Source organism: Cydia splendana, chromosome 9 (genome assembly GCF_910591565.1).
Source record: "Cydia splendana chromosome 9, ilCydSple1.2, whole genome shotgun sequence".
Taxonomy (NCBI): Eukaryota; Metazoa; Arthropoda; class Insecta; order Lepidoptera; family Tortricidae; genus Cydia; species Cydia splendana.
The window spans coordinates 7,513,169-7,526,804 of NC_085968.1; the positions used below are offsets into that span (position 1 = coordinate 7,513,169).

The 13,636-nt window shown below is 39.8% G+C and overlaps 1 protein-coding gene across 1 annotated transcript; it reads left to right on the forward strand.

The window, feature by feature from the left end:
- Positions 1-945: 945 nt before the first annotated feature.
- LOC134793491 (E3 ubiquitin-protein ligase NRDP1) lies at positions 946-12,995 on the forward strand. Its single transcript, XM_063765071.1, has 7 exons — positions 946-1,208; positions 1,291-1,433; positions 2,192-2,274; positions 3,930-4,135; positions 4,280-4,438; positions 9,433-9,563; positions 11,111-12,995. Exons 1-7 carry the CDS (start codon positions 1,119-1,121, stop codon positions 11,247-11,249), a joined length of 951 nt encoding a protein of 316 aa, XP_063621141.1. The 5' UTR covers positions 946-1,118; the 3' UTR covers positions 11,250-12,995.
- The last annotated feature ends 641 nt before the right edge of the window (positions 12,996-13,636 follow it).

The following is a 13,636-nucleotide window of genomic DNA, read 5'->3' on the forward strand; positions in this document are numbered from 1 at the left end:
CCGCAGACAGTAATAAATTCGTCTCGTAATTGACCGCATTAATAATCATAATCATTTATTCATTGCATCCATGGTATTTTACAAATAAATCTCCAGGAAAAAGGAAAGAGTTCTATGGTTATGAATTATGAACTGAATCCAAAGCGTGTACTTATTACAATCTAAAAATAAATTATTGGACTTCGCAATGACGTCGCAGAAGTAGAACAGTCGGGAATTTAAACTTACAGTCTTGGCAACATTATACATTTCATAGACAATTATTATTTTTTATTATAGTTCGATGCGTAAAGCGTGCTTCGCACTTTCAGATCTGGTTATTGAAAATGGGGGTTCTACCAGGGTTGTGAAACTCCTGACTTCAGCCAAACTCGGCTCAGCATTGCTCCGAGCAATTATTAGGGTTGGCACCACTTGACTTCCTTTTGCGTGCACGACCACAGATAAGATAATCACTTGAATTCTGACAACCCTAAATAGCCGAAAGGGATAGTGCCATATATTAGAAAGGGATAGCATGATTCGACCCTGAACCGCTGTCAAACTTCGGTTTTGTAGGAAGTTTCCTTTCTGTACGGTAGTACTATTATAATATTTATTCTGTGGTTCTACCGCAAATCTCAAAAATAAAACTTTCAGTTCGTGCTTGTAGAGTGGAGGATAACGAAATTCCGATGTCTGCGGTAATCCGTCGTGTTCACGTTCGATCCGATTTTATAAATACCACGGTTTTATGAGCATGACACAGAACGTCACTAGCTGTGTCTATGGAAAATCTATTCATTATCTGTGGCTACCTTATTTTTCTTGAAATATGCTTAAAAATATCATGCTAAATTAAACGTTATGTGGTCGTGATAAAGTTGATTTCTTTTATAATATTTTGGTAGTAAACTTCAAATGTAATCAACATGTAATCAAAGATTGACAATCGAACGAAACGAATCAAACGAAACCAAACCAATCAAATGAAAAAGAGAAAAGTTATTGAAAGGTTGATGTTCTAGTTTTGTTGTTTGTTGCTATTGACTTGAATTGCAGTGTTACGATTTAGTTCCAAATCCGTATAATTAATAAATTCGGGCCGATGTGTGCTGAATCATTTGAGAATTCTCAGAATGGGGTTTGAAATAAAAAGGTTTCAAGGTGACGTTGATGAGGAGCTGATTTGTCCTATTTGCTCGGGGGTTCTCGAGGATCCTTTGCAGGTGGGATAGTTTGTTTTCATGAGAATTGTTATGCTTTTACTGTATACAAGTTGTACATGTATATTGTGCATGTTTACTGCAGGCACCAGCCTGCGAGCACGCCTTTTGTCGCGCGTGTATCACAGAGTGGATCAGCCGTCAGCCGACTTGCCCGGTGGACCGCCAGGCGGTCACAGCAAGTCAGTTGCGACCAGTTCCGCGGATACTACGTAACCTGCTGTCCAGGTGAGCATTTCGTAATTTATTACATGATTGACCTTACCTATACCATTCTTGGACTATGTTGCTATTACCTACCACCTACGAACTTGTTTACTAGTCTCATGTAACACTGCAAAATGCTATACCTACTACTATATTAAGTAGTTCAGAGTAGCATTTGCCACAAATTTTATTATAAATATTTTTTAATAAATTACTACTTTACAAACAATTTATGCTATTTCATTTAGACTTTATTGCCTAAAACTCTGAATTGTACAAAGAGTCGACTTAATACCAAAAGCATTCTCTACAAATCTGCCTGAGAGATATGCTATATTATGAACTCTATGACTTTATTATGCAAGTGACTTGGTAAGGAGTATATTATATCTATAGTTCGTTTTTTTAGCATTAGAAATATGGCAAACAATCTTGATGTGTCTTTATATGAAAAACACATTTTAAAAATTAGTTACCGCAAATATGTAACAACTATGAATCTAATATTATGTTTTATATTCTTCTGCTTTCATAAGTAATAGTTATTGATTTTTAAAAAGCGTTTTTCAATTAAAAGACATGTCAAGATCTCTTACCTTCTTACAAGTTCTTTCTAATGCTAAAAAAACGAACTATATGTAAGGGTGGTATTCCACCTCTGTATTTGTGGCTCATATTTTGCTAAGTGACAGAGTGAGACACAATGCACATTGCACCAAGAAATTGGACAAGTGGTATACCAACCTAAGTTTTTTAATATTTTTTTTAATGATTGCCAGGTTGTGCACAAGTTGCGACAATGCCCCTCATGGTTGCAACTCTGTGCTAAAGCTGGACTCCTTGGCATCCCACTTAGTTGAATGTAAGTATTGTAACATTTCATATCCTCCAAAGTGTTGTTCTTGGGCAAAAGGTGCATGACAATAAGATTCTTATAGTACTAGCTTAAAGATATGATTTAAAAATTTGCTTAATGATAACCAAAAATGTTGTAGGATCTTGTTTTTGAGAACTTAACAACTCTCTACTACTGTTGTTAAACAATAAGCCTGGCACCAGAAGATGGACCTGCTCATGACTACTCGAGGAAAAAAAAGAAAAAAAATATATCTCAATATATTATGGATATACAAAAAAAAAATGAAAATCGACACCCCTAGTGGTATTTTTAACGACCATGTCTAAAATTTTTCAATTTTTTTTTATTTTGCCTCGAGTAGTCATGAGCAGGTCCATCTTCTGGTCAGCTTATGGTTGAATTTTGGGACACATTGTATATTCCATAATTTAATATTAACTTTGAAAATCTTAGATACATAATTTATAATGTAGGTAATATTTGGTTACATATGTACTAACCCCCATATTCGTAAACGCGCTACAAACCTCAATTAGCTAATAATCGTTTGTCTTTATCTGTCATTTTGACTTATGTATTTGTAAGAAAGGGACAAAGTAAATCAGGCCCGTAAAGTTTTATGAATAAGGGAGTAAGTTATTAATAACATTAGTCACAGTTTGCCACATTATTGGAACAGTTTTTGGATTAGTGGGTTGTTGATTTACATTCCACATTTGTTTTTTTTTTTACTTTTCTGGGAACTAAGTATGTTCAAAGGAATATTTATGTTAAAAGATCATATATGTAATGTGTAGGTTTGCAACTTATTCTTCATTTCACTTTGTTGTGTTGTAAGTGCACTTTACACACTAGATTTGATTTTTATAGTTGGTTGCAGTTGGTACTTAAGTCATATGAATAATTATTTTTATACAAGACACCTAATTCGTTTTGAATTATGTGCCTATCAACTTCTTAATGATACATTACATTATAGAAATAATTAAAGCTACAGTGGTAATTACTTTTAAATAGATTTTGGCAGCTGATAACAATCATACAATTAATCCTGTTAATTGACAGAGCCATTTAGGTATGCCCTGGGTTAATATTGAGCCACATGTGGTAGGTAGGAGTAGGTGTTTACTATTATGTCATATCATGAACTCTAGATTACTTTATTTTTACGGGTTTAATAATAATCTTAAGCTGATCATCATATGAGCTAAATATGTTGTTTCCTGGGCAAAGGCCCCCCTGGGCTTTGCCACAGTAAATAGCTCGCCTCCGATGCCACTATCCAAGAGATTCTTGTAATCTTTACAATCTTTACCAGATGTTTTTGTATGTAAGCATTCAATAACGAGCGTAAGCGCTTAGCCCACTCTTTACCACGTAAGCCGTTATCATGCTGATGCGAATCAGCGCGCCGCTCCGGTGTGTAAGCGAGACGCGTAAAGCGATGTCCCCCTCGCATACTTTAGCAGCGTACGGATCCGTATCCATTGTGAATACCACCTAACTGTTATCATTCTATAACTGAGGAGAGTCTTTTCAAAAGGGCTTATTTATCTCACCATACAAACAAAAAGCCCTATTGAAAAGACACTCCTCAATTGTTATCTTGCCTACCTATAATCTTTGTAAGTTATGATTTTGAACCTGAAACTTTCCAGGTGAATATAACCCTAAACGACCAATGCCATGCGAGGCCGGCTGCGGCCTCGTGATACCGAAGGACGAGCTGCAGGAGCACAACTGCGTGCGGGAGCTGCGAGCACTCATCGCCACGCAGCAGGGCAAGCTCACAGACTTTCAGCAGGAGTTGGCGGAGCAAAGACTGGTCATCAATGAACATAAGAGGGAACTCGCGCTTTTGAAGGTTGGTTATTGAAAGTTTATTACCATGCAGCGTTGTAAGATGATCGGTTTTTAATTAGCAAATAGTGCAAAGAGTACTCAACTGTTCATCAGTCAGTATCAGTTTTTGTAAAACGTCGCATCCTAATACAATTGTCGGTTGCAGGAGTTCATGCGCGCGATGCGCGTGTCGAACCCGGCGATGCGGGTGCTGGCGGACCAGATGGAGCAGGAGGAGGTGCTGCGCTGGGCCAACTCGCTGGCGCGAGCGCGCGTCACGCGCTGGGGCGGCATGATCTCCACGCCCGACGACGTGCTGCAGGTAGCTTACGTCTATTGTAATGTGTCGAACCCGGCGATGCGGGTGCTGGCGGACCAGATGGAGCAGGAGGAGGTGCTGCGCTGGGCCAACTCGCTGGCGCGAGCGCGCGTCACGCGCTGGGGCGGCATGATCTCCACGCCCGACGACGTGCTGCAGGTAGCTTACGTCTATTGTAATGTGTCGAACCCGGCGATGCGGGTGCTGGCGGACCAGATGGAGCAGGAGGAGGTGCTGCGCTGGGCCAACTCGCTGGCGCGCGCGCGCGTCACGCGCTGGGGCGGCATGATCTCCTCGCCCGACGACGTGCTGCAGGTAGCTTACGTCTATTGTATCGTGTCGAACCCGGCGATGCGGGTGCTGGCGGACCAGATGGAGCAGGAGGAGGTGCTGCGCTGGGCCAACACGCTGGCGCGCGCGCGCGTCACGCGCTGGGGCGGCATGATCTCCACGCCCGACGACGTGCTGCAGCTTACGTCTATTGTAGTACGGGCGATTTTCCGCAAGTCGACGATTGGTGCCTATTTTGCGTGATATACTTCTTCTCTTATGTGAAGGCGGATCAGATGGGGAAGGAGGCTGCGCTAGGCAAAGTCGCTGGGGCGGCATCATCTCCACGACTCCTTACGCCTCGGCCATGACACGCACACTGAACGCTGAAGCCAACCGCCATCCATACATAGGAAATAAATGGATGGCGGTCGTGTAGCTCGGAGCGTGCGTCCCGTGACTTGCGTGGTCCTCGGGTTAGGCTTTGCTTTTCGATTGAAGTTGTAAAGTCAGCAACAAAAGTAGCGGATCAGACTACGCGTCAAAAGATATAGGTATCTCTATTTGGAAAAATTGATGACGGTTTCAAAAGTTTAATGTTATTAGTAAATTCCGATTTCTTACACCAGATTCCGATTTCTTAGAAGGCGACGGATCCTCTAACGCAGCGGTCGGTAACAAGCGGCCCGCGAGCCTCCCTGGTTATTTTGTATGTAATATTGACAAACGACAATGTCTGCTAAAGTCACATCAAATATTACCAAAGCGCGGCCCGCGTCAACTTCGTTAACTACTATGTGGCCCTTGGCTGCTAAAGAGTTGCCGACCGCTGCTAACGTACAAGAGAGGCCGTAGATCTAGATATTCTGTACGTGTTATTGCGGTTTTGACTGAAATTTTTCGTTAAAATATGTCCTCGCTGTCAAAAAGTTTATAAGTGTTAATAAAAAAACCGGCCAAGTGCGAGTCGGACTCGCAAACGAAGGGTTCCGTACCATTATCTATAAAAACGGTCACCCATCCAAGTACTGACCCCGCCCGACGTTGCTTAAGGCGACGGTAGCGGTGGGTAAAATTTCAGATTCTGTCAATTTACCCCATTTCACACACAAGCGCACTTCACGCACACTACCTCACTTTACTGGGACAGGTCAGTGACCCATCACGTTTTTTTAAGATTGGACTTTTAGTTTAGTATTGACCACTAGCCTCCTTTGAGGGTAAAAGCGTTCCATTGAAAGATGAAAGAGAAACAATGCATTTAATCTTGCTTTCCTTGTCTGTTCATGTCACACGTGACGTACCTATTTAATTCATTTGATTGTTGACTGTTTTATTACCTAATATTGCTTTGTCGAGATACGCGTTTTGTACAATTAAAGCGAATAAAACAAGATGTCATTAAGTCAGATGTAAAATGTTATTTACTACTCTATACGGTTTTTCATAAGGTGCAAAATCCATTCAATAGGAATTTAAATAAATAAAGTTTCAGCAGGGTGGCAATTCCATTTTGGCGGATAAAGCGAAACAGAATAGTTCTATCGAACCTGCTTACAAATTTTCACGAGAATCAGTTGAGAAATGTGATCTGCAAAGGAGAACATACAAAAGCATTTTTGCCCAAGCTGAAACGGAGACCTTTGCAAACGCTCGGCCAATGATGGTTTAGGTACACCTATAAAAAATGGTTGTCCCTGCTGTAATTTTAATATCTTTATATTTCAACCGGTACAGTTTTACCTTCAAAAATAATCGGTATCGCTAAACAATAGCGGTACTAAACTACTTATACGTTCACGAAATCGGTATTTGCATAACTTGATTGTTAGTAAACTAACCTGGAAAATAATCTCAAAATCACCGAAACATTTATGTACAGTCACCTGCAATAATATGTGACGTCATTAGCGCCAACTTTGCCTCCAGGGAAACTTTGCCCAAAACGACAATTTTAAACAAATTCGTTAATGTAGAAAAAATTATAATAGTTATGGCCACCCTGCTATTTTTAGTAGAAAATAGGTTATATTTCTGACAAAACTATATACTAAACTTGTGCATAACTTGACTTGGGAATTTTGAGTTTGAGCGAGTTGCCTAATATAGGGTATATTTCGGCGGGCAAAAAATTTATAAATAATGAATGCAAGTAGAAAAAATTGAGAACCCTTTGACAAATATTTCCAGGTTTGTTATAACACATGAAGCATAGATTATGTCTATTGAGATTTAAACTAAAAAGGCCTAAATACACAAAAGTTTTAGCGGTGGGCAAAGTAATCCGGTAATTTGGCATCCATACCAACATTGCCCACCACCAAAAACGGATTAGGGTTGTCACTTTCATCTAGTTTACCCAACTTCGCAAGTAAAAGAAGGTTATGTTTGTACACTAAAATAAGTTTATAAATATATACTGTATTTATTTGTCTTATTATCCTTTATTTAGATGTTTTATCCCGTTAACGAATGAAAAACACAACAAAAATCATATTATTAAACTATTGTAACAGATTTTCTCAAAAGTGACAACCCTAGCCTTTGTAAAATGCTTAGGCGAGCCTTATTTGGAAATGGGCAAAAACGGGTAGGCAACATTGCCCAGCAAATTTATTTAAAAGTTTTTACACTTATGTGCTAAGTTATTAACAGGGAATGGTAGGATTGCCCAAAACCTTTAAGCGATCCTTAGACATCATCATCATACGAGCTGTATTTGAATACCAAATTGACGTGGGCAATGTTGGCAAAAACCCCGGATATCTTTGCCCGCCCTCTAAAACGCAAAAAAATGGGTAAAAACACGATAAAAAATATTTTTTTTTCAAATAAACTGATGCGTTTGATCACAATGGACGTGCTGAGCAAAAAAAGTCATTAGATGTGAAGTTTTTTGAGAAATTCGTTTTAAAAAAAAAGCGGGCAAAATTGGTGATAATGACGGTACCTACTCTTCGAAGGCCGCAAAAATATGTGACATGGTCTTATGGTTCTACAAATAAGATCGTCTCAGATATTTTTGCGGCCTTCGTTGTGTAACATAAATTGCAGGCGACTGTACATTTGGAATAATTATTTTATTTAGTTTCAACGAAAGTTCCAAGTTTAGTACGAAAATACTTCAGATATGCAATATGCACAAAATGTAGACCTAATCGAAATAAAACATTGCTTTTTATAGGTAATTTATAAAACATTTGATACATAGGTATACATAACTATTAAGATGAGTCTTTAAACTTTTTTCATTTTAAGCGAGTTTTGAAGGAACATAATATTTAAATTCGATTGTAATTGTAGAGAATAACAGCAAATTAAAAATATAATGGCATGAAGAGTCGGTACTCGGTTTCTTCGTGAACAAATTTACGTGTAATTTAATGCAATTATTAAACATTTATTGAACGAATTATGGTTACAAAGTGAGATCTAAATCGAAAACCTCATATACCGGCCCCTTGTTTGGGAGCCCCACTTAAATCTTTATTTTATTCTGTTTTTAGTATTTGTTGTTATAGCGACAACAGAAATACATCATCTGTGAAAATTTCAACTGTCTAGCTATCACGGTTCGTGAGATACAGCCTGGTGACAGACAGGCGGACGGACGGACGGACGGACGGACAGCGAAGTCTTAGTAATAGGGTCCCGTTTTACCCTTTGGGTACGGAACCCTAAAAAACGGTCGTTTATTCGGAACGTTTCCTTTCTAATCCAAAAGGCCTATAGTTGCTGAATCGACTACTTTCCTACTGATGTCGCTTACGAACGTTATTCTTTATTCAAGCTGTATCGATGTAAATAAATCAAAATAAATAATAAAAAAAAACGAAAAAAAAAGCAAAAAAAAAAACGGTCACCCATCCAAGTACTGAGCACTCCCGACGTTGCTTAACTTTGGTCAAAAATCACGTTTGTTGTATGGGAGCCCCATTTAAATCTTTATTTTATTCTGTTTTTAGTATAAATTTGTTGTTATAGCGGCAACAGAAATACATCATCTGTGAAAATTTCAACTGTCTAGCTATCACGGTTCGTGAGATACAGCCTGGTGACAGACGGACGGACGGACGGACGGACGGACGGAAGGACGGACGGACGGACAGCGAAGTCTTAGTAATAGGGTCCCGTTTTACCCTTTGGGTACGGAACCCTAAAAATGTCGTATAATTAACATAATTTTTAACAAGCTTTTATTAGGTCGACCTGTATGTAACTATGTAATGGAATCTAAGGTAACTAATTTAACCATCTTCCAAGGATCGTAGCGTCATGAAAATTGGCAGCTGTATGTAGTTCTGATGACAATACAATAATATGGTACTTTCGAACTGATCTGATGATGGAGAGAGGAGATGGCCATAGGAACTCTCGACCTGTATGTAACTATGTAATGGAATCTAAGGTAACTAATTTAACCATCTTTCAAGGATCGTAGCGTCATGAAAATTGGCAGCTGTATGTAGTTCTGACTTCTGATGACAATACAATAATATGGTACTGTCGAACTGATTTGATGATGGAGACAGGAGGTGGCCATAGGAACTCTGTGATGAAACAACGCAACCTAATTGTGTTAGGGGTTTTTAGAATTGTCTCGATGAATATTAGTTGTCTGTCGTAAGAAAAGTACAGTCAGCGATAAAAGCTTGTACCAAAAATGAAATTTTTGCCAAAAACTCATTAGTCCACAAGTATGTCGTACTTATTGATATTGATGTTTCCAGATGATGATAAAGCGCAGCCTGTCGGAGTCGGGGTGCCCGCCGCACATCATCGACGAGCTCATGGAGAACTGCCACGAGCGCCGCTGGCCGCCCGGCCTGTCCTCGCTGGAGACCCGGCAGAACAATAGAAGGTACCGTCATTTGAACCTTGTAGTTGTGCTACTAAAGTCGCTTTTTGTTCTTCTCTGAGACATGGATATCGCCGGATGTCGGAGTCGGGCTGCCGGCACCTTAGAGCATTTAATAACTGGAGTCGCCTTTAAGAGCTTACCCCTCTGCCGAAAACCTTGCACAATTGTGCAAACTTTTCTATGGACTGACTTACTTTATCTAACATGGCTATTTGTACGTTATGTACAAATAGACATAAATTTGACGTACCCCTCTCCCGCAAAAATTGGCAGACTGTTTTGTACAGAAAATGACAGCCAAGGCGTCTCCAGTTAGTAAATACTCTAAGGCCGGCACACATAATCGACGAGCTCTCGCTCAACCGGACCAAAGACATTGTCTCACCTGACGGAAAATAATTTGTATCTTCTGGGTATGACCCTACAGTCGCTTTTTGCTTGACCAGCAATAGACATGTCATGTCATGGACTTATTTCAGAATTGATAAATCTATGTTGATTTTTAAATGTTCCTATATGATCATTTCATAATATCACAGTTGTTAAATAACAATTTTAATAAATATCCACGTTGCCTGGGGTAGCATGAAGCTTGAAATGGAGCATTCCACGGGCTGCCCCGTACAAACGCATTTTATTTCCTGTGTTACGACTTTTTTCGGCATTTAAAGTAGGCGGTTATTTTTCTGTGCATATTTTAGATTTAGACCATTTGTCATAGAAAAGGAGACTCGTATAGGCTGCAAATCTTCAGAAAATTCGCGTTTGTGCGGAACAAACGGTAGACAATTTCATGGAATGCTACAAAAACACAATCTTTATCTTCTAAACCAGGCAATACCAATCTTCTTCTTCTTATGGTGCCGTCTCCTGCCGGAGGTTGGCTATCATTAGGGCTATTTTCACTTTTGACGCTGCAGTTCGAAACAGCGATCTGGTGCTCATCTGGAACCAGCACCTGAGGTTTTTGAGCCACGAGGTACGTCCTCTTCCACATTTTCGTTTTCCATGGATTTTCCCCTGTATTATCAGCTGGAGGAGGTGGTTTTTGTCATTTCGTAATATATGACCAAAGTACTGCAGTTTCCTAATCTTTATAGTATCCAAAATTTATATTTTCTTTTGCAGAGGCAGCAAGCTGTCATTGGTTACTCTATCCGTCCATGAGATTTCCAGTATTCTCCTGTACACCCACATCTCAAACGCCTCTAGACGTTTACTTATAGCTTTAGTGAGCGTCCATGACTCAGCACCATAAAGTAGAACCGAAAATACATAGCACCATGCCAATCGCATCCTGGTAGAGATTCGGAGGGACCGGTTGCAGAGAAGATGATTTATTTTCAGGAAAGTGTTACGAGCTTGCTCTATTCGGCACTTGATCTCAACGCTAATATCAATCTTGACTATCATTAAAAACATCATGCCATCATGATTATTGATATTAGCCGAAAGACGGCTACTGTTGGACATTATTACCATTCGTATGTCGTTCATTCTTCAATTTTGGAGTAAAAAAAACCTAAAATGAATATCATTTGTTTCAGATTATACGAGAAATACGTGTGCAAGCGTGTGCCCGGCAAGCAGGCCGTGCTGGTGCTGCAGTGCGACAACACGCACGTCGACGAGCACATGATGATCGAGCCCGGCCTCGTCATGATCTTCGCGCACGGCATAGAGTAGCACGCTAGCACGGCACGTGACGCGAAGCTCAAGCCAATGTCGATGGCACACTTAGGCTCTATGAGGTTTGATATTCAAATACGCCCTCTATTATAAGTGCGATCTACGATGCGGCCCACTGTGTTTGTGTCCGTGCTAGTGACGACGTACGGGAAGATAGTGGGGCGCGTCTTTGTAGATGTTACTATCTATGTATAGGGTGACTGCTATAGTAATTGGCCTCTCTTAACAAATCAGAAAGAAACAATGCAATAAAAGTCTTGTAGTGGCCAATAACTATAGCAGTCACCCTTTACGGTACTAATGAGGCTGATTCGTGTGACCTTTTTCTTTAACGACATGTAAAATAAAGTGTGACATTCCACGACGACAGGTACCTTACGGCGGTCGGCGCTTACGCCATTATTAGCGACGTCTCAATACTAAATGCAGTACTACGCAACGTAAGCGCCGACCGTCTTAAGGTACCTTTCGTCGTGGAACGCCACAAATTATCTCAAAAAGGGTAGATGGAAATTAAGTTGTGTGGACTCCCGGCCATTGATATACCGTGTTTTTCCCACTATAGAGAGTGCGTGATCCAATGTGGAAAGAGCAGTGTTCGCAGTCACCTAGTAAGGTTTGCGGACTTTGGGCCTTTGTTATAATTATAACCGAATCGTTCTCATTACTCGAGTGCGATACGCGCTCCAACTATGCTGCGAGCATAACAGGCAAAACTAGTAATGTTTCGATGATCAAGTAGCCTCCCACCAGTTCTAGAGGTATTTTAAACTCCTCGGTCGAAATAATTGACTTTATAACACAGAACAATAAGAGCAACCATTTCTGAGTTTTAAAATAATACCACATAATCTGACTGAGTGTGAAATCATCCAAACAAGAATAGAGTATATAAAAAGTTTGGGCATTTTCACGAGGGTTACATTCTGCTTTTGAAGTAGAAAAAAGTAAATTAATATAATATCCCGCGCAAAATGTCTTTGGTTCTCAAAATTTCGAACTAAAATCTCACATAAAATCTTTTCAGGTTTGGTGATGAGTGGATGTAAGAAATTTTGTGTTAAAATAAAACAATGTTTTAACTAGCACAGAGTTTATATGATTTTTAACGCTGATAACTGATTAGTATAGCCAATGATTGTAATATTTACAAAAGTTGCAAAGTATTGTTTTTAAGTGAGAAAATTTTAATTAAGAGTGGTAACATTCCTAAATTAATTTGTATTTTATTTTATGAGTTGCCTTATGTTTTTGATATACAATTGCCAGTTAAATATTATTTGAATAAGGATTTTTACAAATATCAGTGATTGTGTGCTGTGTTATGTTTATTATAGTGCGTAATGCTTGTAATACTGCAGGGCTATAAATATAATTAGCCGGGTCCACAGAGCGAGCATACGCGCTAGGTAATTTCCTCGCGCACAATACGGCCAGTGTAGACATGTCTCGGCCGACACAGCGCGCGCGAGGCACGTCTACACTGGCCGTTTTGTGCGCGAGGAAATTGCTTTGCGCGTATGATCGCTCTGTGTGGACCCGGCTATTTTACTCAGAATTATATTTATGATCATGCATTCTTTTTGTTTTCCACAAAATCACTTGGAAGTATGAAGTTTTTATTTTTGTCCATAATATTGTTTTCGTATTTTGGATTGAATCGGCAACAAATTAGAATCATAATTTTCATAAAATTGTTAGGTTAATGAGTTTAGCATTAAATATAATCGATTAATTTTTAGACTTGACGTTGTTTTATTGTACTCAAGTACAGTCGCCATCAGATATATCGGAGCGGCCGAGGTGCTCAAAAATATCTGAACACGCACTCTAACGCCATGACAATAGAGGCGTGTTTAGATATTTGTGAGCGCCTTGACCGCTCCGATATATCTGATGGCGACTGTACCGCCCATCCCTATTAATACTAGCAAAAAGCAGAGCTTTGTAAGGGCTCGCGGAGGTTTTCTATCTTAACGTACCGAACCGGTTGCTGTCCGGTACGCCTGTCTGTTACAGATTTTACTTTGTCCTTTAAAAACGTGTCCAGACGACAAAATCAAATTGCCAATATCATCCACACGTAATATACAACTTCATAAGTGCTTATTACATCCTACACGGCCGCCCAGTACTTTTTGTAAGGAACCCAACTGGCTTTCCTACATAATGTTGGGTCAGCGAGCCAATGTTCTTGAATTTATTTTTGCGTCCACTCCACACAATTGATCGAAATGTCGGATGGCCAAAACAGCGTGTGCCTATGTTGCAACAATTCCTGAGTTCCACTAGGTACTGCCAGGGTTCAGCATGAGTTCTATCTTGGGTACTGTTCTCCCAAGTGCTCATCATGACGAGTCGGATGCCTAAAATAGCGTGTGTCT